Genomic DNA, 27,436 nt, shown 5'->3' with positions numbered 1-27,436 from the left:
ATGGGGGCCGCAGATTGCGTCTCGCCTCCGTTTTTCCCACAGTGACTAGCCAGGAAAACTAGGCCAAGGGCCTCCCCCCGGGGGGGGGGGCGGGGGGGGGGGCGCCCGAAACACAGCTGAGCTCCTGTTACACTTCAGCTCTTCTCTCGGCCTGGATATCAGTCCACAGGCTCGTGACATCGATGGACAGGTCCCCGGACCAACCAGTAGGCATGGAGAGCAGCACCTGCCACCAATCAGGGTTCAGCCACATTTGCATATCGCACAATAATTAGTTTTCAACGGGAGAGTTTGAAGGAACCGAGAGTGAGAACAATTCTCTGTGTGTGTGTGTTCTCATGCAAAGGCACACATTTGTTCAGGACCCTCGTGTACTAATGGACCCCTCGTGCACCAAAGAGCCTTCCTCTCAGCATGTTACATAATCTCAAAGCCACGTGGACATCCAGTTAGAAGGCCGTGGTTATTTCGTGGACAGAAGCAGAGAGGTTATTGTGTAATCAGGCAAACACCACGCCATGCGTCCCACAGCAAACCGGCGGCAGGGAGAACTGGTGGCTTCCAACAGCTCCAGGCACAGTGTAATTGGGCTGCCATGTGGAGTCTGCTGCGTGGTCTGTTTCCGATGGCTACTCAAAGGCCAGTGCACACAGGGTACGCAGAGGATGTGGGTGGTTTATGACTTGTTATAAACTTATTATGACCTGATCTGGGAGACGGGGGAACAGAAGACTCCCTCATAACAAGTGGAGTGATGAGGAAAGCCACAGCAGCAAAGGGGTCGGTAATGATGACCCATGAGAAATGTGTCAGATCACTGTGACAACTGGCGCTGCCAAGGACAAACACGAGCTCAGTGGTTAAGCCAAGGCAGCGGACAACGAGTCAAATAGACCACGATGTCCTCGATCTACTGGTGAAGATCACGCGTGTGACCAATGGGCTCCAGAACAACTAAATGGACATAGTGTGAGGTCATTTTATCAGCCAGATACCTTCAGAGTCATAGAGACACGGGCAGGAGAACTGTCCATTTCAGACATGGTGCCAACCACGAAGAAGACTAGACAACACCTGGATTATTGGTGGTTATCTCAACCCGGGACCTGTTACCATACGCGCTAATTCTACTTCTCCATGAATGAAACCTTGACCTCGGGGGTCGAAGCTCCGGGCTGCGGTCAGAACACATCTGCTGGGAGTCACAATGCTGTTGATGCTGCGTGACAGCGGCTCCCTGCAGCCGATGGACTGCGTCTGCTAACTCCTCTCTGGGAGCGGGCCGCGGGGCAACAAGAGGACTCACGTAGTGTTTGGACGGACTGCGCCTCTTCTCCACGTCCACGACTTTCACGTCCAGCACCGTCCGGAACTGCATCTTGACCCTGCAGAGGCTCTGCATGGACGCGACAGACAGGCTGCTGCTGCCGCTGCCGCTGCCGCTGCTCCGGATCAGCCGCCTCCTATCGCGGGAGAGAGATCCCGACATGCATCGCTGAGCGGTGTCAGCCGGACCCGGCGCGTGGAAGAGGCGGCGCGGAGCGGCTGTCCTTTGTGTCTGCCGCGGTGCCTATCGCGGGGGGACAGCCGCACGCCGGGAGCCTCCGGCGGGCGGTGCGCTCGGGAGGGAGCCGGGCGGAACCCCCGGTGGTTCGGCGCGAGCCGGGGCAATTTAGGGGGAACCCGGTGGGACGGGCTTCACGCGGACGTCCTCGAGGCCACCTAGATAAGAAATAAAGCAAAAGGCACGAGCGCGGGGCTCCGTCCTCGGGCAGCGGGGGGCCGGCGTGTCCGTATCATGTCGGTCATCCCCTCGGGGCCAACGCAGCTCGTCCTCCCGCGTTCTACGACAGTGAAGCGCGGCTGCATGTCAGCGGACCTCCGCGCGGGCCGGGCGTTCGGAGTCGGGATAGCGCCGTCCGCGCTCTGACTCACGCGCTGCTCCCTGGCCGGAGATATGGATACAGATGTTTACAAGCTGACCAATCAGCGGCCGCCTGCCCTCCAGGAGAGAGCCAATTAACGACGGAACACTGCCCCCCCGTGCACGCAGCGACGCGCGCACCAGCGGCCGCCGTGACACGCCAATGATGTCACCTCTTTCATTAATACAATGATGTTTAATTTCACATGCTTAAATGTGCTTTCTTTTTATTTAGCTGGTGTCCATACAGTAAACAACATACACTAGCAATTTGTGTTAATCAGCCACATTGTGCGTGTAGACGTGGTCAAGACAACTAGCTGAAATTCAGAAAGGGGACTTGAGTGAATGTGGTTGTTGGTGCCACACGGACTGGTCTGAGTAGGTCAAGAAACTTCTGATCTACTGGGGTTTTGGCGCACAACCATCTCCAGCGTGTACGGAGGATGGTCCCAAAGAGAGAACTTGTCCAGTAAGTGGTGTGGACCAACATGCCTTGTTGAGGAAGAGGAGAATGTTTCCAACATTGAAGTTGTGGAACAACTTACCAGATAAGATCAAAGATTGTAAACATATTGCACAGTTCAAAAAACATCTTAAATTATACACATTAGCCAAATATGAGATCTGTGAAAATATTAAGTGAAGGAAATTTAAATTGTATTTATTTGTGCGTGTGAGTATGCGTGCGTGTGTGTGGGTGAGAGTGTGTGTGAGTGTGTGTATGTATGTATGATATTAATCTTCAAAGTAATATATACTAATTGAGAATATGGATAAGAAAGGGGTGGGTATCTATAAGCTTTTGCTTCCCCCTACTCCTTTTCTTGAACAAAAGGTGTATTTTCTCATTTTGTGGTCTACGTCTATGTTGATTTTTAAATTTTTTATTATTTGGTGTCTACATGTTCAAGAAATAAAATTCTTCAAATCAAATCAAATCAAATCAATCGTAACTCAAATAAACACTCAAAAAAATACCACACCAAGGGCCACTCCTGTTAACTAAGAACAGGAAACAGAGACCATCATTTACACTGGCTCACCAATACAAGATTGAAAACATGTTGCCTGGTCTGATGAGTCTCAATGCCAGCTGTGACAGTCAGATGGTCACAATTTGGCTTAAACAACATGAAAGCTTGGATCCTTCCTGCCTTGTAGCAACGGTTCAGGCTGCTGGTGGTGTGATGGATATTTAACTAACTTACTATTTGAGCATGGTTTAAATTCCACAGCCTACCTATGGACAGTTGGTGACCATGGTCATCCCTTTATGACCACAGTGTACCATCTGCTGATGGCCAGCAGATAATGCACCACGTCACAAAGCTCGTATCGTCTCAAACTGGCTTATCGAACATGACAAGTTCGCTGTACTCCAACGGCCTGTGTGATGCTCTCATTTCAATACGGACCAAAAGACCTGAGGAATGTTGCCAATGCCACAAAGAAATAAGGCAGTTCTGAAGGCAACGGGGGGGGGGTCAAACCTTGTAAGGTGGACGGTGAGCGTGCATCTGCATGTTGGATAAAGGCAGGTTCAGAACTGTTTGATGTTCAGAGCTCTTTAACATTGTCCTTCAATTATCAGTGAGATCTACGTTTTATGATTTAGGTAGCATTGTTATTCAGGTAATGACCTGGTCACAGAAAACGCGTAGTGGAACTCTTTCCGTGATGCATAGTTTATTGGTATTTCGGAGCATGGTTTAAACATTTTTATATATATATATAGACTCGCTATGCATTTAATTATCTGTGACCAAAACCAATTTGAAAAAAACAAATAGTCCTAATAGATGGTAACTATATCGACATAAAATAAACTTCCCTGGCGTGTAGAGGGCTTACATTTTGGCCCCGGGTGCCTCTCTAGCGGGTTAATCCAGCCATGCATGAGCCCCACGCTGTCATTTCTTTCTCATTAAACTCAACGTGATGAACGTTTACCACAATGATAAAGTCGTCCTGAAACCTTCCCTTTCACATGTCCTTATGCAGCAGTCATTTCAAACTGGCAAAAGCCACGCGTTGTGGAGCAATACGCCGTAGCACACATAGTATCCGGAGTAACACTAAAACGCGGTGTAATGGTCTTCGCTGGTGCTGACGATGTCGCTGTTGCACTCCAGGGACTTGAGGACCAGCTGCAGGGTGGCCTTGCTCACGTTCAGGCTGTGGCGCTGTCGGACCGCGGACAGGACGTGCAGGATGTGGCAGCCCTTCTCTGCATCTACGAGCACAGGAGGAAGCACCCGTCAGCACGCAGGAAACCGAGGCTTCGCAGCGAAAAGGGGAATTCGCGGCGGTTGCTTTTTCAAAAGACGATAAGAAGTTGAGCTTTATTTCCCCCATTCTATGGCAGAAAACACTACTGTTCGATCACACACCCAGCCCTAATACACACACACACACCTTGCATTTACCACCAAGACTCATGAGACATCCACATTAATGCTGGAACCGGTTTCCACTAATCAAGAGCAACAGGAGGAAGCGCACTTACACTTTTCTCTCCGAGAGTCCTCTCTGATAACGTCCTTGACAGCGATGAGCAGATCTGTGTCACGTGCCGTCACCTGCGAGGGGGCAACAGCAGGAGTCCTCACTAACGTGACCAACTGGCGAGTGACGGGTGGAATGGAGACGTCTCTGATGGTCCTTACATTATAGACTTCGTCCTGGGATTTGACCTTGCGGTACACGACTCCCTCGTCCTGTAGAACCTGCAGCGCCTCCTTCAGAAGCTGCCGCAGCTGCTGGCATGCGGACGGACCTGCCACTGGCTCCTTCACAGCGACAGTGACACAACAGAGCTGACACGAGGCTACGTTTGTTTTACACTTTTAGACCTCCAGAATGTTCTGCTCTCAAAATGCTGCTACACGGAAACACCTCAGTGTGATGTCCTCTTGATGAATGGATGACATGTCCCATAAAAGAATACAAACAAGCCTCTACGCTAGGGGTGACATCCCAGCTGCGTTTGCTCACCTCGTTCACACATAAGGACACTTCAAATGCAGCTTTTTTGTCAAGATTTTCCTTTTGGTTCCACCACCACACAGAGAGAGGATTCCATTGCTGTACCTGGTCTGCGCTCGCGGTTTGAGGCTGGCAGGGGATCAGAGGCTGCAGGAGGTCCTGAACATCATAGGGTCGGAACCTGGTCACCGACTTCTGCTTAAAGAAATCCTTGATGATATTCGTTGCCTTGCCGACGACGCTGATGGGCGAGTCACTGAACAAGAGGAAAACAATGTGTCTGTGATACAGTTGAGAGCAATGCTTACGCACATGTTGACAGAATGGATGACAGATGAGAGCCTGCGTTGTGCAGCCAGTGTGCGAAAGTTATGTCAATTATTCCACATGTTTTATGGGAATGCAAGACATTTTCTGTCCAATTCAAACATCTGGGAGTATGCGTTGTACATCAGTGTTCACCACTTATCACACATCCTGGTCCTAGTGAGTTGCAACTCACCTGATATGTACTAGCTTGATGGGAGATATGTATGCTTAGAGTTTGGACTCTTCTCCGTCACCCTCATGTTGTTTTAGAACCAGCAGGAACGTGAGAGGGTGAAGTTAAGAAAAAAAACACTAAATATGAGATTTGAGTGTTAAAACTCTCTGGGAGAGGAGGAAAGTTTAAAGCGCCGTGGTGCCACCTGTCAATCACGAGTAGGGGCTTGGATAAATGTGTGTGTGAGCAATGACGCGTAGTGGGAAGACTTTGAACGGTCGTGTGCTATAAAAAGTCCATTTAGCATTCCACACTGTTTTCCACTGTTCAACTTTGACTGACACCAATATTCCTAAGTGGATTGAAACTCATTATAAAACATTTACTCTCGCCAACTTTCTGTAAATATTTGCATGCTGCTGTGATGGTCCATTAAGAGATGAATGTTTGTACCCTGCTGCATCAGGCTGAAGCTGTGGCGGTTTGTCATAGCACAGTCTGTAGAGCTGAGGAACGTCCATCATCCACGCTACCTGGACCGCCATCACCGGGTCGTCCACTTTGTCTGGGAACACCAAGACATCAATGGTGGGAACAGCCGCACGCTACATTGTGAAAGTGGACGGTGGTGGTCTGCAGGGGAGCGCCGTCCACTCACAGAATGTGGAGGCCATGATTTCTCTCTGCTGCCTCGACGTCTTCACCGGCCCCCTCACCCGGAGCAGCTCTCCGATCTCCAGGCGGCAGCGGCTCCTCTGGGTCTCTCTCAGCTTCTTTAGCTCGGCGACCAGGTTGAAGCCTCCTTGAGCCCCGTCACTGTGCTGTGCTCCTGCTGGAGATGAAAGATTTCTATGCAAAGGCACTCAGTGGCTTGTGGTGATACATGAACGAATGACATTGTGTGTATGCAGCGTCTAATGTATAATGATTCTCCAGTATTAGGCTGCACTAATAAACATTGAATTTATTTACATGACTAACTCAAGTGAGGCTCATATAAGCAGTTAAACGCTGCGTTTGCCAACTCACATGGGGCAGGGTCCTCCTCCTTGAACAGGTCGTTCTTCCAGCAGAGGCAGTTTATCACACCAGTACCATCGTCCACTGGGAACAAAGGAGACTTATTCTCTAAATGTGTGTTGGCTTGTGATCGTGATTTGGGGGGGGGTTGATGAAATGTCAACAGAAACTGGATCATCGTCAGAGATTTTATCAATGTTCATCCCCAACCTGGCAGAATGACGCTTTTTGCCAAAAATGGCATAATGGGTCCCAAAATGTCCCCCAGAGACAGCATTCACAGTCCAGTGAAACCCCTGTCCTGTTTTTTTTTATTTTTGTAATATATTTGTCACACATAAACATTTCATATGAAACAACTTTTTATACTAGACTAAGGGAAGGAAATGTGAAAAGAGTAATTATTGATTGATTTTTTTGGAAAGCTGAGCTCCCTTTCACCAGCCACAGGCAGCCTAATTAGGCACTGTATCCTGTCTATCGCCCGAAGTTGGCTGGGATGGACTCCAGGCCCCCCCGCGACCCTGTGTGCAGGATAAGCGGTTTGACGATGGATGGATGGATGGATGAGATTGTTACACACCTCCGTAACAGAAGAAGTCATCTCTTTCTCTCTTGTAAACCACTGTGCCGAGAACGTCTACTTTATAGATGGGATGCAGTTTGTAGAAGTAAATACCTGTGAGACAAAGGTATTCATTATGATCATTGTCAAAATCAGGGGAGTAAAAAACAAACAGTAATGATACCAATAATAAATTGTACATTAATTGAAACATTATACATGTATATGGTGTTTCAATTAATGTACCATTTAGTATCCTGAGAAGTGTGTCCAAACATTTGAAACAAATATATGCATACATAGTTCTTTTCTATGAAAACATTTATAAATGTTAAAAGGTTGTTGGGATCCTGCTGACAGGCAGCTTGTCCTGTTGCACACTACAGCGCTCATGTTGTAAAGTTTTAATGAAGTTATGTTTTTTCAAAAAACAATCTTGTAAGCAATGTGATTTTTACTAACCCAAGACTTAACATATACAGAAGGATGTATATCGTACATTGCAAATGTTGTATAACGTGTCGAAAGTTAACTTATAGTAGATAATAGACCGTCACAGTCACGTTAGCTGACGTCACTCTGTGGAGGATCGTCGTGTTTGGCCACGTGAGACCTGCAGCGCTCCTCGTGAAGCCCCAACGTGTAAACACAGTCCGGCTAACGTTAGCCGCTGTTTACGTATTTACTCCTAAGTCGCTAACGGTACCTGGCACCTGCGTAGACTCCGTCATCACCAGGATGTCTCTGACGTACAGCCTGGCGAAGGCGGAGAAGACCGGGTCCAGTCCCCACAGCATGGACGGGGGCTCCTCCGCTGGATCCATCGCGGCCCGCTGCATGTCATGGTGGAAGATCTACGTCTGCTTCCGCGGCGGGGAACCAGCGGACTGAGCACCGGGGCAGTGGTCACGTGACGTGTCGTTGAGTCACATTAAATGTGTGTAACGTATAATCTGATGCATTACTAACACACGGACAGCACGTTAGCAAGACAGCCTTAAGATATTGATGTGTTTAGAAGCGGCATTATACCATGTTACTGCCCGTGCGACGCGGTCGTTTCTCGCAATGGTTTGTGGGACATGTAGTTGGTGGGACACAAAGGGACCCGACTGAAGCGTTTGTTGAGCTGATGGTGGAAGATAGTAGTAGTAGACCGCTCGTGTTTCCGGATGAAATACTTCTTAAAAAGATATAAACGCAGTAGGTCGTCTCACAAAAAAAAAACTAAAAGGGTGTAAACGTAGTGTTTCGTCTCCCATTAAGAAAACTAAAAGGTTTAATCGCAGTGTTTCTTCTCCCATAAATAAAACGATAGGTGTAACGCAGCGTTTGGTCGCCCAGGCGGACGAGGGCGGCAGACGGCTGACGTTAACCCGCCAACTGTCAAGCACGAGGGCGAGAAAGAAAGAAGCGGGCCGCGCGCCCGCGGGAGCGCGCACACGGACTAAATCCGCTAGATTACTAAACCGCGTCTCACCGGGGGAACGATGCCCGTTGTCTTCTCTCCGCCGCTGTAGCTCACGTTAACGTACGCAGTGCCGCGAGCGCCTTCAGCCGCAACAAACGGACGAAGTGTCCGGCGGAACACAACTACTTGGGAGGACGCCTCACTCATCTTTTGTTTCTTTGGGTGGAGAAAGAGCCCCACGGGGGTTTTCGGGCCAGTTGGTGACGACGAGCTGCGTATTAACGTTACTGCTTCTCGCCAGAACAAAGTCTTCTACGGGCGGGTAACGGATGCGAGGGGACGTCTGCATCCACCGTAGACCGTGTTCATTTAACGGCAGCGGGTTTACGATGACCCGGGACAAAGAGCCGTTCTCCGGACCAGCCAAAGCGGTGTCGAGGGCTATGCTAGGTTAGGAACTATTATGAAAGCTAACGTACTAACGTTGCGTTATCCAAGCGGCTGCTTCTGACTCCCGGGACACGAGTACCGCTCCGAAGACCGCCACTAAAGTCTCTCCGACTGCGCGAGCAACGATACTCTGGAGTTCCTTTGTCGACTTTGTCATCGAAGGACCGTAGGCATTAGCATGTCGTTTTTTAATTTCCGTAAAATATTTAAGCTCGGAGCCGAGAAGAAGAAGAAACAGTACGAGCACGTGCGCAGAGACGAGAATCCGGAGGAAGTATGGGACATAATCGGTGAATTGGGAGATGGAGCCTTTGGGAAAGTGTTCAAGGTAGGACATGTCTCCTTCACAGCGGCTCTTTGTAGTCAGTGGCCTTCCTCTTGTCCTCTGTCTGTATCCGGACACCAGGTACCACGTGACCCCTCAGGCCGGTACACCTGTGCCCAGGTGGTTGAACATAAGACTGGGAGGGGGGGGGGGGGGGGCTCAGCAGTCTCCTGGGAGGGTTGTTTACATCCAAACGTCATCACATGCCCTCATGGCTGGAAACAGCTGACAATTAAGCACTTTTTGGACATGATATTTGTCTTATGAGTACAGGTATGAGACACGGCTTTTCACATCCACTCTTCAGGTGTTTTTTAGAATATTTCTGCCTGTAGATCTTCAGAAACACGACCTAATATCAAAGCAACCACCCCCCCCCCCCTCCCCATGTCATCATTCTTAAATCGAGCCCTCGTTTGTTTTGACTCCGATGCCACGAGCTCCATTTGCATGAGAGACAGTAAATGTTCTCTGACAGGACGGCTCGACCCGGTCCGACACCAGGAAGTGTGTGGCTGATCAACACGGTTTACATGGACTGCTTGGCTCTTTGTTGCCAAATGCTATTTTTGGACTAACTCAAGATCTCAATCCCCCCCCAGTGTTAAATTGTATCATACTAATCCTAATCTTTTCGCAACAATTTCATCACATGTTGCCAAGTTCCCAGCATTCCAACAGACGAGGCTCACGCTAACTAGACCGACTGTTGAAGAAAGAGACTAAGTACCAAAGCGGATCCTTAACCGTTGTGGTTTTGTGGAAGCACTTGAGGATTGTCCCACGGGCGGGGGGGTGGGGGTCTACCATCGGCAAACTGCACTGAGCCATCACTGCGATAGTCTTCCTTGTTGATTCATAGTACAATACCAGTGACGAGTACATCATGAGTGTCTTGGTGTTTTTGGAGGGTGTGTGTGGCTGACCGTGGAACCTGGGCGGGTCATCAGGAAGTGGCTGCATCCCATGTTGCAGCAGTGACTCTATTGAGCACATCCTGCCTGCAGAGAAGCCAAAACAAACAGGAGAAATGTCCACTTAAACTCATTGTGGCCTACAGCAAAGCAGACTGGGTTTATTTAGTGGTTGTAGATCGTCTCCGTGTGTGTGTGTGTGTGTGTGTGTGTGTGTGTGTGTGTGTGTGTGTGTGTGTTTAACATTGCATAAGTACATCCTGAACAGTGAAATGTTCTGCAGTAGATCAGAGTACAGGGGAATAAAGAGCTGAATAACTGCGCTTTGACATCCACTCGCCTGATGGTGTTCTCATCCTACAGGCCCAAAACAAACAGACGGGAACTCTGGCTGCAGCCAAAGTTATCGACACAAAGACCGAGGAGGAGCTGGAAGACTACATGGTGGAGATTGAAATCCTGGCCTCCTGCGACCACCCAAACATCGTCAAACTGCTCGACGCTTTCTATTATGAGAGCAAACTGTGGGTGAGTCATCTCCAGTAGAGGAACGTGTGCACTGACTGGAAAAGCTCCTGTGGTTAAACACAAATGAGACCATTGTTGATATTCTAAATCAAGTACCACCTGTGAGGGGAAGGTGTAGCCAGAGATGGAGGCGTTCTACTGGACTGGTGGTCAGCTGTGGGTGATGAGCGAGAGAATGGCACCTCTGGCGTACAAGCAGCTGAAAGGAGCCTCCTTCATATTGTGGCTGGGCTCAGCCTCCCAGACAGGTGGAGGCGCTCCGTCACCCAGAGAGAGCTGGGGGTCGAGCCGCTGACTTTCAGGCTCCTCGTCCCTTCTTAGAGGGGTTCTGTGCGCGTCCAGATAGTGAGAGTACACCGAGCACCCGCCGCAGGGATCACATGTCTTGTTAGGACTGGGAAGGGAGAGCTGAACGTGTTGCTGGGGAGGGAACCGGCTAGCGCGCTGACCCTGCTGACCCCGTGACCCGACCTCAGATAAGAGGAAGGCCAGGCGTAGACTACACTATCACAGCAAGGCTTTATAAACGTATTCATGTTGAAACATGAGGCCAAAGTTCACACGAACAGCAGAAACAAGCAGCTTCTAGGGCCGTTAATCATCACACCGGTTTACGGCTGCTGATTTCAGCTTATTTAAATGCTCTTTTTCTTCCTTTCTTTAGAACGTGGTCTTGTTATCTTTGGGAACCAGTTGGTATATTCCTTGCAACACAGTCTGATTTTGTGCGTCACACCCCAGAGGCATTGGTGGATTTAAAAATGTAGTGCTGTAGACTCGTTCGTTCGTGCGTGCGTGTGTGTGTGTGTGTGTGTGTGTGTGTGTGTGTAATGTCTAGAAACACATACACTCATGCGAGTCTGTACACCAGCATCAAAGAAGGCAGGGCGGTCTTTATAAACTGATCACCTGGGTGTTCCCTCCCCCCATTGTCCTCTGAACAATGCATAGCCTGATGGAGGTGGCCTGTGAACCAGCTCATCAGAGAGGACAGGGTCCATGAGCTGTCCTCCTGGAGATGAAAGGCTGTGGACGGTTTGGGAGGGGACTTTAGAGCAACAATCTGAACTGGGTCATCCTTTGACCTTACGTTTCCCGTTTCAGTTGCATAGCAAAAAGTTTCAAGGCTCTGCTGATGTGGTGCTAATTTAGGCGAGCTCACATTTAGTCTCACGTCCTCCCCAGTGCGCCACATGAATGGATTAGTAACCGCCAACGTGTTTGTGTGTAGGGCGGCGACCACTGTGGGGCCATTGTAGAACAGCAGAGCCGCTAAAACAACTGCGTGTGCGTGTGCGTGTGTGTGTGTGTGTGTGTGTGTGTGTGTGTGTGTGTGTGTGTGTGTGTGTGTGTGTGTGTGTGTGTGTGTGTGTGTGTGTGTGTGTGTGTGTGTGTGTGTGTGTGTGGACTGTTGTGAGACTTGAGGCATTGTGCTTCCTGTATTCCCTTTGGTGTTGAAGTAGAACAGTCTTGAAAAGTTCAACCGAATAAAGGGTTGTTGCCCTTGATCCTTGATGAAAAGTCAAGTTTTTGAGGGAAATGGGAGAGTTAGTATCTGTGACATAAGCGAGGCATTAACCAACATATCAACCACAATGCGTTTCCCAATGGTTGCAAAATAGCAGAATTGCGTGCTTCACTTCCTCTTCCCGAATGTGTCGACTTTGGCTCTACGTTGTGCCCTGTGTTCCAGATGCTCTACTGTACCTACTAATCACACTGCCGCTGCGTCCATAGAAACTTTAATCCTACTTACAGCACAAGGCTGAAGTCTGGCCGCCTAGCCAGCTAGTGACCCAACGGCCGTGTGGAACCTCTTCCACGACGTGGCCCCTAAGTGGGCCAATCCTCTTACACCAAGAGCCGTACCGCGAGCTGCTCAACGCCCTCAGTCTGTTCCATTCATGCAGGCTGGGTGGAGCTTCCTTCTCGGACAGCTTTATTCCATGCAGGGGTCGCTCCCCTTTTCAGCTCTGCAGGTGCACAATGCGTGTCATTACACGGTCGAGCATTTCTCTGAGAACCTTCCAGACCCCCCACGGCAGCACGCTGCGTCACCTCATCTCTGAAACACCCACTATTTACTTTCATCAAGACTATTTGATGCACGCTGTTTTACATGAGCAAACACTAACTGCGTGTTCCCCCTGCCGGTGTCTGTAGATCCTCATTGAGTTCTGTGCAGGAGGGGCTGTGGATGCAGTCATGCTTGGTGAGTCAGCACTTTCACTTTGCATACAGCTTAGAATGTGGAAAAGAAAGGTGCTGTCTTAACTGTACACACTGAACAGCAACGTGAGAGGGATAAAGTGTGAGGTCTACACATCAAATGATATTGTTGGAAGAATTGGCATTAATGCCTTCATACAGAACACAGATAATATCATCACTCCATGTTGGCACAGTACAGCGACCCAAACCAAACTATCCAACATTATTATTAATTTCAACCATGACAAAGACGGCAGACCAGATCCACTCCTTCTTACCTTTCACAATAAAAGCCCTAGATATCTGCCCTGTAACTCTTTGCCAGAGGGAGTATTCAGCTGAGTGGAAACTTGATTAAAGACATCAAAAGACTTGTGTAGCACGTCCACGTTACACTCTTTGTACAGTGATACAGTGAAGGCAGCTCATCTCATACTATCTATGATTAGGTTGCATGTGTGTGAGTTCTAAGCATGTGTCTTGTGATCCCACGTAGAGCTGGAGAGACCTCTGACCGAGCCTCAGATCAGGGTGGTGTGTCAGCAGACTCTGCTGGCCCTCGTCTACCTCCACGACAACAAAATCATCCACAGAGACCTGAAGGCTGGGAACATCCTGCTCACGCTGGACGGGGACGTCAAGCTGGGTAAGGGCCGAGTCAACAACAGGGAGTCTCAAACTGTCCTCCACCATGCACACAAGTGATACGGTGACAATCCCACCCGCAGGACCACTGTAATCTGTCTCATACATACAGGAGACAGTTAAAAAGTAGGGTCAATTGTCTCCCAGTCCAAACCATGACTGAGTTCTCATTGTCTCTGCAATAGGCGTCCTCTAGGGGAGTGTTTGTCCTCAGGGTGCCACGCACAGACGCTCTGTGTCCAGTGGCTGCACCATGTGGTCTTGTGTGAGCATAAAAACAAGTCGAGCACTTTGACGCACTTTAAACGCACAAAGCTCTAATGGGCCTCTCGTGACATCACAGCAGGGTTGTTAAGGGGAAACCTTCAAGTTAAGCTTCGCCTTGAAGGGAATATGGGAAACTTTTAGAATTTTCTTTTTGCAAAAGCATATAACAGGGAACTTGAATGTAGTTGAGAGTAGGACTATGTAGGCCTCACTCAGCTGGACCCTGGAGGCCATTTGGGAACGTTGTCTACCAGGAACGTAACCTAAACCGCTGTGTGGTTTCTGAACGTCTTTGTCATCACCGAGCATATTGATTACTCGGTAAACTGAAGCCATGTTCACTTTCATACCAAGTTTGTTTGTATAGAGTAGGCTCACCTTTACAGCAGTGAGTAGGATGTATGTACGTCCACACTAAAGTACGCCTTTGTGATCCATCAAACAGCGCCAGTTGGGCGACTTCCCATAAACAAGTTATTTATGTAAATGAAAGGCTGAGCAATAATATTTCAAAACTATATTTTAAAGATGCATGGAATGCATTACATGCTGTGTTTTTTTGCAACGGGTGTATTTAGCTATTGTAAACCAAATATTTTTTTCTCTCAGCCCGACGTGATCAAATACATAATAATTACATGCACACTACAGCAGGGCGATACAGGCCCACGTTTAGAAGTGGGGGGGTGATCGGGTACATGGTTTTATTCAACCTTCAGGCTCTTGTTGTTCAATAAAATTTGACTCACAAATGGATTTAGTCCAAAATGTCATCTTTAAAATTTGTATTAGAAATGTTTGCATGTATGTATGCATATGACAAAGGTTTGCACAGGTTCCCTCAGCCATTCCTCATGATGCAACTCAACAGCGTTAGGCGAGGGGCTAAACTAATCTTTTATCCTTCGTCTATTTGTCTGCTGTTGTTAAGGCCCCATGCATGCGTGTAGAGGGATAACTGTTTCTCAGGCTAACAAAACATAAGACTAGTGAGTGATTGACACATGAGGTCATATTTATTATTCCCCCTGAGCGCTTTTGGATAACAAACTGCAGACTTGGTGTGAACCTTTTTTTTCTGTTGCCTGGCCGCTGCAGAGGTCTCAATGAATTAGTGAGCATCGTGCACAATAGCAGTGGCTGCTCAGTGTGTAGACGGACCTGCAACAGGTGCAGTGTGTGTGCAGGGAGTCACTCTGGTGGAAGGAACGAGCTCCCACACGACGCCGACGAGCCGCCGTGTTCACCCAACGTCACAACGGCTCATTGTTCCGTCTCTGTTCACGCAGTGATGAGAGGAGCAGTTGTGCTGCGCACTGTTTGGTTTAGTTTGATCACACTGACAAATATGTCGTTTGCCTTGACTTTGCCAGCTGACTTCGGTGTGTCTGCCAAAAACACCAAAACCCTGCAGAGGAGAGACTCTTTCATTGGGACGCCTTACTGGTGAGTTGAGTTTCCATTTAAAACATGTCGTCGTAGTCAATGGCAACCGTTTTGTCGGTCCTTCTTGAGTGCCGTGAACTCCTCATCTGTGACTTTCCTCGCGTCCTTCCAGGATGGCTCCCGAGGTGGTGATGTGCGAGACGTCCAAGGACCGTCCCTACGACTACAAGGCGGATGTCTGGTCCCTCGGGGTCACGTTGATAGAGCTGGCACAGGTTGAGCCGCCCAATCACGAGATGAACCCCATGAGAGTCCTGCTGAAAATAGCCAAGGCGGATCCTCCGACCCTGATGCAGCCGTCCCGCTGGTGAGTCCCGGCTTTCAGGGGCCGCGTGTTCGTAACTCGTACCTGCACCTGAGATCAGAATATGCACAGGTGATGGAGAAGAGTCATTCTTTCTTTTGTTCACTCTCAAGGTCCCCAGAATTCAGTGACTTCTTAAAGCGCTGTTTGGACAAGCACGTGGACAACAGATGGAGCCCCACACAGCTGCTGCAGGTACCTTTCTTTGAACGTTCTCCCCACTCATCATTGGTGGTGTTTATGAGCATTGGCCCCACAGGCAGCGACCCCTCCAGACACTGTGTTGATGAACTCTCCTCAAAGCGCGGTTGTAGAAAAGTGTTTTCAATGAAGAACTGAGGATTTTGCAGCTTCAACACTCACCTCTTCAAGAGCCGCCATTGTTAATCCCAAAAGTCTCCTTCCTGTCGGCTGACGCACACACCTAAGCCACGCCCCTAGCTACCAGGAGATCCTCACAGGATGCTGATAGGATCAGACACAAAGGCATTGCTGCAAGCCAGACAGCCCCGTAGGCGTCCACCAAAGTGGACTGATAATCCTCCTTCCCATCCCATACCCATGCACCAGCTGCCTCTCGGAGTCTGTCCACCCGTCTGTCCGTGTCAGGTAACACCGACACGCCGACGTCAGCAGCGCAGCTTTTCTAAGGAGGGTTTAAGGTGCTCGTTGAGTCGAAGCCACTTGTTTACCGAGCAGCAGCGAGGACACACATAAAGAAATAGATTTCCTAATCCTGCTGTACAGAGGAAGAATCCATGGGCTTGAAAATACAACATGCCGGTCTGCCACCGATGAAGGTTTTGTTATCGAAGAAGCTGCACATCCTTAGGCCAGCGATAGAATATGTGCAGCAGATTTCTACGCCAAAGAAGGTGAGCTGGTGCGGACATGTTGATACAGTGTGTGAGAGCAAAGACGGGATTGTTTAGTGTGCTTTTTTACAGAACAGTCTGTTCTACTATTTGTATCTCAAAGTCGATGGGATTAGAGGGAGTCCTCGCCGCCGACTATGTCAGAGAGCCGTCGTTGCAACATCCCTGTGCACCTGCTGTTGAGCTGGAGACACTATCGTGTTATTAATGGTGGAACTGTTTTGCACAGCATTCCTTTGTGTCCAGCGTGACTGACAGCCGGCCTCTGAGGGAGCTCATCGCTGAGGCAAAGGCCGAGGTCACAGAGGAGATTGAAGACCACAAAGAGGAAGAAGAGGAGGACGAGACGGAAGCACACCTGGTGTGTAAACAATTGCAAAAGGAACTTGTTGGTAGTTTGACTTTTTTTCTAGAGCTGAGGTGCTAAATGAATTAGTCGATACAACGTTCCTACCATCAGAGGACTATTATTTATTTTAAAATAAGTCTGAACATTCTTAATAGCTGAATGTCCATTGCAAAAAGTATTTCATATAACAATTTTTTTCATTTATCATTAACCAACTCAAAGATATTCTGTTAAGCAGATTGTTTTTTGGTTGATCCAGCGACGGGCTAATTGATATTTACACACGTGGTACGTTGCTGTTGTTTTTAATCTTCTTTAACTGTCTCTACCGCTGCTCCAGGGCCACAAACGAGCCCCCTCCAACGTCAGCCTCGCCAGCTCAGAGGACGAGAAGATCCCCGTCTCCCCGTCCGGCTTGGAGTCGGTCCCTGAGCGGGCTGAGCCCACTCCCACTGAGCTCCCTGTGGCCAACCATGTGGTGGACACTGGCTTTGTTGAGGAGGTCGCTTCGCCTGTAGCTGAGGAGACTTCAAATACTCCGGATGAGGATGCAGGTTTGGAGGAGAAGCCCCCAGAAGCAGAAGAACCAGAGGCCCCTGCCAAGGAAATGCAGCAGCTGGAGATTGCAGTCGAGGAGGAAAAGGAAGTCGACACATCGGAGGTTCCAGCCAATCCACAGGGCACCGAAGTGGGTTCAGAGGTCACTGAGGCTCCTCACGAAGAGAACATGAGTGCTGTGGAAGAGTCAAACGCACCCGTGCAGGAGAAGGAGGAGGAGGAGGAGAAGGAGGAAGAGGAGAAGGAGAAGGAAGAGGAGGAGAAAGACCGCTACAAAAATCTCACGGTGACCCTGACACTACCGGAGCAAGAAAAAGTTGTTCCAAAGACGGAAGATGATGAGAAGCCCACAGAGAAGGAGAAGCTGAACGCAGAAGATGAGAAGACGGTTCCAGACAAAGCCAAGGATGACAAAGAGAGAGATTCTGACTCGGGGGGCAGCTCAGCTGCAGATAACAGCAGTGTCGACCTCAATCTGTCCATCTCAAGCTTTCTGTCCAAGACAAAGGAGCCGGGATCTGTTTCCATACAGGTGTGTGTGTGTGTGTGTGTGTATATATATATATATATATATATATATATATATATTATATCCCTCACAGTCCCCGCTCAGCACAGCGACACAAACATGCATTCACTCTTCTTCTTCTCTCCAGGATAACAAGCGCCAGAAGAAGACGTTGAAAAAGACTCGCAAATTCATTGTGGACGGCGTGGAAGTTAGTGTGACTACATCAAAGATCATCACTGATAATGACACCAAGAACGAGGAGATGAGGTTCCTGAGGTATTGACCTGCCTCCGTTCGGTACAAACATCACGGTTGCTTAGTAACCTCGGTGTTCAGCCTGTCTCCATCAGCGGTCCCCCGGTTTAGGCCCAAACAATGCACAGATGACCATCGTCTCTCTCCTATCTCTCCTCCTGTGCAGACGCCAGGAGCTGAGGGAGCTGCGTTTCCTGCAGAAGGAGGAGCAGAGGGCCCAGCAGCAGCTCAGCAACAAGCTGCAGCAGCAGAAGGAGCAGATCTTCCGGCGCTTTGAGCAGGAGACCACGGTGAGTCCCACCGAGGATGCATCCGAACAGCCCCTTCACCCTTTCACTAACATCATATTTCCTGTAATTATTAAAACTATCCGTCACATTTAAATTACACCATTAGCTGTGGCTCTGAGGTCGTGGGTTGTTGAATGTGAGGGTGGCGGATTGATTGCTGGCTCCTCTGGTCATTGCGTTTGGGGAAGACACTCAACCCCAAATTGCTCCTTGCATCAATGTGTGACTGGTTAACCAGCCTCCATGGTGGCCCGAGCATCCGTGGGAATGAGAGGACTAGAAGATTCAGCATCATCATCTCTGCCGTCATCGGACGTCTTCATCTTCTTTTATCAGCGAAGCGAGTGGAGCTGCTCGGCTACGTGCTGTTTGCTGGGCGCGGTGGCCACCGTGTTAATTGGCGGTTCTGATCCGCAGCGTGTTGATCGGTTCTCCTTAAGCCACCCTAAATACTACGAGTTTAGGTGATTATACACTGATCATAACGAGAGGAAATGCTACTCCATTGCCACCAATTACCTTCTCTAGATGTTACGCGCTGATCCTTTTTAAACCTGAACTCTGAGCTTCTGGCAGCTCTTCCTGGAGCAGGAAGTAGTTTTAGTGTGAAAGAATGTTATTTTAGCTCGATGATACACTGTATCACAAAACTTTAAAGATCGGACAATGACCGTTTCTTCACTCCAGAGCCTCCCCTGTAGAAGTATTCATCCTTGTAATCCTTGTTGTAAAGGTAATATTATGTTTATTAATTAATAAGGGATGCTGCATGTCAGGTGGCCTGTGTGTGTGTGTGTGTTGTTTTAATCTGTGGCTGATGGATTGGTGCTTCCCTATTTGCATCCCGCTGCCTCTTTGATGAACTGTTTGGCTGAACTGACGTGACGCTCGCCGTCTTCCAGAGCAAGAAGCGCCAGTACGACCAGGAGGTGGAGAACCTGGAGCGGCAGCAGAAGCAGACCATCGAGAGGCTGGAGCAGGAGCACACCAACCGGCTCAGGGACGAGGCCAAGCGCATCAAAGCCGAGCAGGACAAAGAGCTGTCCAAGCACCAGAACATGCTGAAGAACCGCAAGAAAGAGGTGGGCACGTTCCACACGCTTCACTGCCCTTTGTCCTCACACACGCCCCCAGGGGGCAGGGGAGCTTGCACCCTTCCTATTTATGGGAGGTTATTCTGATACTCTGCCACACACAAGCCTCTCTGATCTGTCATGTCAGTGCAAAACCAGCGTTTGGCTGCACAGAAGCTCTGCCACTTCTCATTTGGTTAGTGGCAACAGCAACTCTCTCGTTTGCTCATGGCTGCCCTGACGTGAAACAATCCTGAAATCTATTAAATAGGATATTATCCAATCTAGCCGGGGGAGGGAATGTCGTTACGGTTTGCTGTGAGTCTATAGCTGTGACACACACACACACACAGACTTCCCAGCATGCACAGTTATCCAGCTGACACATCTGCTTTTATGACTCTGCCAAAGTGTCCTTCTGGTTGACCACAGGCTCAGAGTGAGTGTGTACAGTGTGTAGTACGGTCATACGCTGAGGTCCATGTTATCATTCTGTTCTTACATACTTCCTGGGTGGACATTACATTACTACATTACATTACTTACTACATTACATTATTTTAACTCATGGCTTTTTTACATTTCTGCCCGGGGAGCCATTAGGGGTTAGGTGTCTTGCTCAGAGAACTCACGACTTGAGACATGGGGCAGCCGGGACTCGAACCACCAACCTTGAGGTTCCCAGCGCACACGCTCTACCCGTGTGCCACGACGACCCTCTCTCCCTTTCGTCAGATGCAGCAAACTCGCTGAACTTCAGATGTCTGTGTGAATGATTAGAGTTCACATGGAGAATAGCACATGTGTGTAAATGAGAGCATCCATGAGGACTGTGACACATCAGAGCTAATAACCCAATTCCACCATGTTGCATGTTCAAGTCCTGCCTGCAGACATCCAGAGTCTCATTTTAACAGCACAGTTAAGGGACCGCCTGAGGACAATCAATGAGGACAATGATCCTGTGAGCGGTCTGGACCGTTTGAGACGGTTTGTACCTCAGATCATCAAATTACAGGTGGTCACTGTTCTCTCTTTGGTCAGAACTGTGGGAGGTGAGGCAGGCCGGCTGATTCGTTTCACACACTGTTTATTAGCGTCTGGCTGGTAGCCTCAGGGGAACTTGGCAGAAGAACGCACACACACACACACACACACACACAGCCTCATAAAGCCAATCCTGCTTCCTATAGGATTGGTTGAAAGGTCTCTGTGTCGACGTGTCCCACTGATAAGGCTTCCTTGTTGTTGTTATTATGATGATGATTGTCGTCATGGAGGCTCCGAGGTTCCCACAGATAACTTAAGTGAATTGTAGATGAGCAGCCGCTTCCTGTTTTGCTCATGTCACCTGTACTCCTTGTCCAGGAACAAGAGTTCCTTCAGAAGCAGCAGCAGGATCTGGACACGGCTCTGAAGAAGATCATCCAGCAGCACAAACACGAGCTGGCCACCATTGAGAGGGACTGCCTCAACCACAAGCAGCAGCTGCTCCGAGGTGAGCTGGAACGTTCCCCTGGTTCCACACGGGAGAACACCTCATCATTGGGATAGTTTGACACGTTTCCTCCACAGAGTGAACACGGCTTTGAACCTGTGACTCAACCCCTGCAGGCCCTTTTTAAGGCCGGCAGGCAGCTTGTTATTCTCCACAAAGGTCGTCTCAGGAGTCAATAACTTAACATCCGTGGTCCTAAAATAAACCCTTCTACTGTTACCGCCTCTCATTTTCCATCGCTAACGTTCTCTCCCCTCAAGGGAGCCAACGACCAACGTCCATGTGTTCTAACTATCAATAGTCCATCGTGAATACAATGATACACGCAGAATGATGTGGTGGTGAGAAACATCTCAATTTCACTTCTCTCTTTCAAAAAAAATCCTCACTTACGGTTAGTTTGAAGATTACTTCCTACTTCATGTAAATCAGTTTGTACTGAAAACAGCCGTTTGGGATGTTTTGTCGTGATTTATGATGGTGGAGAAAATCCCATGTGTACATCAAGTTCATCCATTTCACTTCTTCTCCTGACAGCACAACAGCTGCTCTTACCTATGCTAATGTAATATCACTAATCTATTTCTGGTCACTGGGACGCATCATGCAGCAGATGTGCATGTTTAAGAACATTCGGTCCGTCTGGAGTTTAATCATCCAGTCGAAGCGCACGTTGCTGCCTGAGGCCCAAAGCCTAATGGAGTATAGAGATGAGGCTGGGATCCCAGGGCATGTGCATACGTTACCTAGTGTTTGTATAACTCTTACCTCATGCCTCTCCAGGCAGGTTACCACGCCGCGTTGGCTTGGTTCATACAATGGACTACTAGGGAGTCTGATTAGCAGTAAACCAGCTTGAAATGTTCTCAGACTGACACCGCTGCAGCGCGTTAGCAGGGAGCGCTGCCCGGGACCTAATCTGTGCTTAGAAGGACGGGAGCTGCACAACAGGAACATTTCTGAGCGTCAGGCGCCTGACGACTGAGACGGTTCAAAGCCTTAAAGCTGAAATGTCATCACCAAAGTTAAATATTCAATTCAGGATATCAAGGTCACTTCAGGCCACAGCTGTCGCTGTACGTCTCACTGGAGGACGTGTAGGGACCCAGAAAGAGGCTTAATGTTGAGGAGGTGGCTCCTCTGATGAGCTGGTTCTGTCTTTTTGTTTGGTAGCGCGGGAGGCTGCCATGTGGGAGCTGGAAGAGCGCCATCTGCAGGAGAAACACCAGCTGTTCAAGCAGCAGCTCAAAGACCAGTACTTCATGCAGAGACATCAGCTGCTGAAGAGACACGAGAAGGTACGGGCCCAGACCGGGCCTCACTCCTGCCCTTTGATTGATCCCCCGTGAAAGGACTCTCCATGTCCCGTGTGTGCTTGGTGGCCCGTGCAGGAGATGGAGCAGATGCAGCGCTACAACCAGCGTCTGATCGAGGAGATGAAGAACAAGCAGACGCAGGAGAGAACCAGGCTGCCCAAGATCCAGCGCGGCGACGCCAAGACCCGCATGGCCATGTTCAAGAAGAGCATCCGGATCACCGGAGCCGCCATCACCCCGGAGCAGGAGAGGGAGAAGGTCAAACAGGTGAGGGGGGGGGGGGGGGGGATACCAAACGGAATGGGATGTCAACAAAACCAACCCTTTTGTCTCCTTTCGGATGGAGAACCAGACCTGCTGTCCTTTTTTTAAAGAATTGGAAGCCTCACAGTGTCTCTGTTGTCCAGTTTGCAGCCCAGGAAGAGAAGAGGCAGAAGAACGAGAGGCTCCATCAGCATCAGAAACATGAAAACCAGATGAGAGACCTGCAGCTGCAGTGTGACGCCAACATCCGAGAGCTTCAGCAGCTCCAGGTACCGATCCGGTTCTTCTGACCTACTGTTACACGCAGTCCTGGACACGGTGACATGTTTCATATGTCTGTCCGTTTCAGAATGAGAAGTGCCACCTACTCATTGAACACGAGACCCAGAAGCTGAAGGAACTGGACGAGGAGCACAGTCAGGAGCTCAAGGAGTGGAGGGAGAAGCTACGGCCGAGGAAGAAGGTACAGCACCTGTTCTTGCTGATGACACACCCGTAGCTACGTGTGTTACAGAGGCAGCTTCAGAGCGATGCCGACTGTGGTAGGATGCTGCAAAGGGGGATTACATGGACACGTTTTCCAGTTGTCTTCTTATAGATATGATGCATTGACATTGTCCATTAATCAAGAGAGGGAGACTTGAGGGTCCATGTTCATTTCAGTAAGCTGCTTTTAGTGGTGTGACATCACTGCTTCACCGTGTCCTTACTTGATGAAGAGTCTGATCCGGACCAACCACAGAGACGTGAGGAGACCATGCAGTCAACAGTAAAAACAACAGCGTAACACCTCTATAACATCAGCGCCGTATCATAACAAAACCGCCCACCTTCTAGTGTAAGGACTGAAGGTCGGAGCAGGACTGCAGCCCGGTTTAGTCCAGACGTAACTAAAGTAATCCCGTTGAGCGGAGCGGACCGACGTCACAGACCGTCAGACTCAATAGATACGGCTCAGCACCATCACATGACGTCCTCTGACCACATATTATGGGATGGCATTCTGAGGGTTAGTTTGCTCTACAACTAAGTGGTGGAGACTATAGATCCATGTTGAACTGAACAGAACCGCCTGCTGTGTGAATTAATTAGAAGTAGGAGTCTCAATCACATCAGTCCCCAATGTCCACCTGCCCAGAGCGCTGTGGCTGTGCCTTTTCTGACTAACACACAAGTGGATGTAAAGGAGCCACCTTGATGTGTGTGTGTGTGTGTGTGTGTGCCCTGCAGGCCCTGGAGGAGGAGTTTTCCAGGAAGCTGCAGGAACAGGAAGTGTTCTTTAAGATGAGCGGCGAATCAGAGTGCCTTAACCCCTCCAGCCAGAGCCGCATCTCCAAGTTCTACCCAATCCCCACTGTCCACTCCACAGGCTTCTAGCTCACGTGCACGATGAACACACACACACACACACACACCGTACAGACTGAACCGAGCTGCCTTGCCCTCTTCCTCCGGAGGCTGTGGGAAGCATTTCTATCTCTGGACTTCTCTGCACACTCTTTTTGTTTGTGTCGGCATATTTTCAAACTACTAACAGATATTTTGAAGGATAATTTCATATTCAGTGTTTCCTTGAAGTAGCCCTTCCGTAAGTTATAGTTTTTTATGAAGACTCCGGTGCCTGTAGAGCTAATTTTGTTTGATTGTGAAATTCATAATTTACTGCATCCTTCGTTTAGCCGTTTGTACGGAGGCTCTGAAAAGCAAACGAGACGGGCGATATCACGGTGATCCAGGCTGTTTGTCACTTAACGAGGTGGTCGAAGTCTTGTGAGTAGACAGTCGGCACTGGTTGCTAAGCGATGCTAAGGTACGAAGGTTTCCACCAGCCAAAAAAGAAAAGTGCCTCCACCCCGAGGCACATAAACACTGGAGATCAGACCTCCTCTCACTTGCCTCTCAAGGCTTCCATACATTTGAAATCAAAAAAGCATTTTATACAGCTTAAACAATTTGTGGATTTCTTTATGATTTCTATTTGATGATTACAAATCTTAGTATTCGGCTAAAGGAGACGGATCCTGTTGTTCAGCTGAGTCTTGCTGAAGGAATGATTCCGTATATTAGATGAAATCCTCCATGGGCGTGTTAGACGTTTAGCGTGTGATGAGTAGCGCTGGCACTAGCGTGACCTCGCAGCGGCTTCAGGGACACAGTTCCTCCTTTCAGGGCCTTTCTCAGCACGCAGCAGAGACGAACATCCGTGGGTCTGCTTTCCTTTCTTTAGCTGCCAACCCGTTGTTCTAGTCAAGCGAAAGAGATGCATGTTTCATTGACTTTGGAAGTTATGTAACGTTAAAGAATTTGTGTTGGTGAAACTTGGTGAGCAAATCCAACCAGCTCTCCTTTCATCATCTTATTGAAAAACTGTTTGCATGTCCAGCTAGCTAATAGCCTTCATAATGAGTACATCATGTGTTCTGCTGTGTGACTCTGAAGAAACTACCAGCGTTTAGTTTATTCGAGCTGATGTATTGTGATAACGCCGCGTTGATGCAGATAGGAACTGGACTGGTGATCAGTTGATCCCATCGTCTCGTTTTCTTCCTGATTGGCTACTAAAAAGTTGAAATACTGAACCAGCGGACAAAGATTGCAGCTCCTCCAGAACTTTCTCTGCAGCACCGTGTTCACTCCTTCTACACACAAAAGGGTCAATGGATGACGTTCTGAATGAAAACTATGATATCCATATCAAAATCCTGATGTTTATTAAAATAAATGTCTGTTTTCTTAGATGTGTCATGTCGATGTTCATAGTGCTGTAAATAAAAAATGTTTTCTCTGTACTATAGTTTTTACTCTCATGCACAATCATCTGACAGAAAAGCTATAACTTTGTAAAAAAACAATTTACATTAAAAAAAAAAAAGAAAATTATAAAATGCAGACTGGCGTAAACGATAAGAGCGACTCCTCCCCCCAAATGAGCGGATGAAACCAGCTCATATTCATGAACCACAGTCAGAAATATAGAAATCGGAGCCCGTGTCAGGCCGCAGCGTCCCGCCTCCTCCGGTTCCTCACAGCGGATTCTCCTGGAACACAGGTTGGATTAATGGAAAGTGTCCCAATGAGCACAGAGAACAGATTCCACTCTGTGCATAACCATTCTGGGGATCAATGCAACCAATGCATCTGTACTTTAAGAGACTAGATTCTCTCTTGTATGATGACTCATTTTTATACATTCTACTCTCATAATTAAAGGGTTGTGTGGATATAATCTATCATATAATGTCACGATGCATCTGAGGTGATTTAACTGCTCTCAACAACCTGAACAAAGGCTCTAGCAGACTGAAGTACTATGTGGAATACACTGAACCCAATGTTTACTCGGCTATGAACGCATTGTTCGGATTTACCTCTCTCTCCTTTGGGCCCTGGGTATCCTCTGTCCCCTTTGCGTCCTGGTCTCCCAGGCTGCCCCACAATGGCTCCATGTGCTGTGGATGACGAGATCAGTTATCAGAAATCCTCTCATCTCTCAGTGACTTCATCCTTCTTCTCAGTAACATCTTTACTTTTGATGTATTCCACTAAATCGGTGACGTTTGAATGGGAACCAAACAGCCGGCTGTGTCCGGGTTGACCCGGGGGGCCGGGTGGTCCTGGCGGCCCTTGGACGGGGGAATCATTGTGGTTTCGATCCGAGTCACGCAGCAGACCGCGAGCTGGAGACAAGCAGAGAGGAGTCAACCAGTACTTCGTACTCTTGATTTGACATCTGTACACATCTGTACCAGTGGCTTACACCTGATGTATTCCAGCAGATCTGTGGCGTTTCCACGGGAACCAAACCACCGGCTGTCTCCAGGGGGACCCGCGGGCCCCGGCGGTCCTGGGGGTCCTTGGAACGCACGACTATTGTATTCCCTCACGATGTCGTACAGGAGGCCGCGGGCTGCAGGGACAAGCAAGCAAAGCTCTCTGTGTGGCCGCTGTCAATCACTTTCCAGAGAGTCCTTGAAAGGACACATGTGGGAACTTTCAGGTTCATTCTTTTGTCTGAAACGCTCCAATCCAACACTCCGGGGTATTTTAGCCTCGCTTGTGCTACAGAGGAGATTAAACTCAAGCCTGGTCATTAACACCCTGTTCTGGCTGTTTACCCAACTCTCTTAAGGAGGCAAGAGTTAACCCTCTCCTGAAGAAACCCATCTGAAGAAAACAACTACGGACTGGTCTCTCTTCTTCCCTTTCTGTCCAAAACTCTTGAACGTGCGATCTTTAACCAACTCTCCTCCTGTAAGCACGCATGGGGCTCTTGCGTCTCTCTGAAAACGCAGAAGTATAAACCAGGCTTCAGGTGGCGGCTCGGATCTCTGCCTGTCTGGATGTCTCACCGTCTGAAAATCAACCCCCGACTACTTGTCTTCCTGGGAAAGGATTCTCCTGGGGGACCTGACTGTTAACTTTGACAACTCTGTGTTAACGCCGACTTTGACTGCTGCCTCGGCGTGACACTCGACAGGCAACTCTCAGCATCACTGCGACAACACGATCCTGTAGCTACAACATCAGGAAACAGCTCGTCCCTCCCTCACTGAGAGCAAAACACTCGACTAGGTCACGACTCTTTGCTGCCCTTGCTCCTAAATGGTGGAACGAGCTCTCTGTCATCAGGACCGCAGAGAGCCTTCACATCTTAAACTAAAGACACACCTGTTCAGACTCTACCTCGACTAAAAAACACTAGACAAACTGTAGCACTTAAATTGTGTTATATTATTTGAATGTATATTCTATTTTTAGCTACTTCAAACCCGTATTGCTGTCCTTTACAGCTCATAGGCCGACCACAAACACACTAAATACATTTCTTCAAGAGGTTATTAACATAGTTGGGCCTAGTATTTACACTTCTTGGGTGTATTGCCAGGAACCAAAGGGTGAGCAGTGACACATTGAGTCATAATAAGTCCAGCAAGTTTACATTGACTTTACATTGACAGTGGGTTA

At 48.7% G+C, this 27,436-nt stretch overlaps 4 protein-coding genes across 13 annotated transcripts in view; 1 reads left to right on the top strand and 3 right to left on the bottom strand.

Moving 5' to 3' along the window:
• sh3pxd2aa (SH3 and PX domains 2Aa) overlaps nucleotides 1–2,851 on the bottom strand; it is a 59,529-nt gene extending 56,678 nt beyond the window's left edge. For all 4 annotated transcript variants that reach the window (XM_040186811.2, XM_078080130.1, XM_078080131.1 and 1 more), the window contains exon 1: nucleotides 1,307–2,851. In XM_040186811.2, the coding sequence (XP_040042745.2) occupies nucleotides 1,307–1,489 (183 nt within the window). In that variant the 5' untranslated portion in view covers nucleotides 1,490–2,851. The remainder of the gene's footprint in view (nucleotides 1–1,306) is intronic.
• A 745-nt stretch (nucleotides 2,852–3,596) lies between these two features.
• Nucleotides 3,597–7,870, bottom strand: stn1 (STN1 subunit of CST complex). Of its 5 annotated transcripts, none has more exons than XM_040186817.2 (9): nucleotides 7,688–7,870; nucleotides 7,000–7,095; nucleotides 6,426–6,500; nucleotides 6,055–6,228; nucleotides 5,850–5,961; nucleotides 5,018–5,168; nucleotides 4,594–4,716; nucleotides 4,434–4,506; nucleotides 3,597–4,160 (listed from the first exon to the last, which is right to left on the bottom strand). In XM_040186817.2, the coding sequence occupies exons 1-9, from the start codon at nucleotides 7,818–7,820 to the stop codon at nucleotides 4,003–4,005; spliced, it is 1,095 nt and encodes a 364-aa protein (XP_040042751.2). In that variant the 5' UTR covers nucleotides 7,821–7,870; the 3' UTR covers nucleotides 3,597–4,002. The 5 variants fall into 5 exon arrangements, with proteins under 5 accessions (XP_040042751.2, XP_077936260.1, XP_040042750.2 ...); XM_078080134.1 differs by having other exon boundaries at nucleotides 4,594–4,743; nucleotides 7,688–7,868; XM_040186816.2 differs by having other exon boundaries at nucleotides 4,434–4,716; nucleotides 7,688–7,868.
• Nucleotides 7,749–25,260, top strand: LOC120825275 (STE20-like serine/threonine-protein kinase). Of its 2 annotated transcripts, none has more exons than XM_040186813.2 (18): nucleotides 7,749–7,918; nucleotides 10,445–10,609; nucleotides 12,773–12,821; nucleotides 13,317–13,466; nucleotides 15,106–15,178; nucleotides 15,291–15,485; nucleotides 15,596–15,677; nucleotides 16,587–16,718; nucleotides 17,047–17,796; nucleotides 17,921–18,051; nucleotides 18,197–18,320; nucleotides 19,223–19,402; nucleotides 20,762–20,891; nucleotides 22,065–22,189; nucleotides 22,283–22,474; nucleotides 22,615–22,740; nucleotides 22,821–22,934; nucleotides 23,702–25,260. In XM_040186813.2, exons 2-18 carry the CDS (start codon nucleotides 10,523–10,525, stop codon nucleotides 23,846–23,848), a joined length of 2,787 nt encoding a protein of 928 aa, XP_040042747.2. In that variant the 5' UTR covers nucleotides 7,749–7,918; nucleotides 10,445–10,522; the 3' UTR covers nucleotides 23,849–25,260. The 2 variants fall into 2 exon arrangements, with proteins under 2 accessions (XP_040042747.2, XP_040042746.2); XM_040186812.2 differs by lacking the exon at nucleotides 7,749–7,918 and adding an exon at nucleotides 8,105–9,170.
• Nucleotides 25,160–27,436, bottom strand: part of LOC120825273 (uncharacterized) — a 14,783-nt gene continuing 12,506 nt past the window's right edge. For both annotated transcript variants that reach the window (XM_078080129.1, XM_040186809.2), the window contains exons 43-46: nucleotides 26,229–26,378; nucleotides 25,999–26,148; nucleotides 25,840–25,920; nucleotides 25,160–25,509 (exon numbers count right to left, since the gene is read on the bottom strand). In XM_078080129.1, the coding sequence (XP_077936255.1) occupies nucleotides 25,463–25,509; nucleotides 25,840–25,920; nucleotides 25,999–26,148; nucleotides 26,229–26,378 (428 nt within the window). In that variant the 3' untranslated portion in view covers nucleotides 25,160–25,462. The remainder of the gene's footprint in view (nucleotides 25,510–25,839; nucleotides 25,921–25,998; nucleotides 26,149–26,228; nucleotides 26,379–27,436) is intronic.

This window comes from Gasterosteus aculeatus, chromosome 9 (genome assembly GCF_964276395.1).
Source record: "Gasterosteus aculeatus chromosome 9, fGasAcu3.hap1.1, whole genome shotgun sequence".
Lineage (NCBI taxonomy): Eukaryota > Metazoa > Chordata > Actinopteri > Perciformes > Gasterosteidae > Gasterosteus > Gasterosteus aculeatus.
Note: the sequence above shows the minus strand (reverse complement) of the source record. Positions and strands in the feature narration are given on the sequence as shown.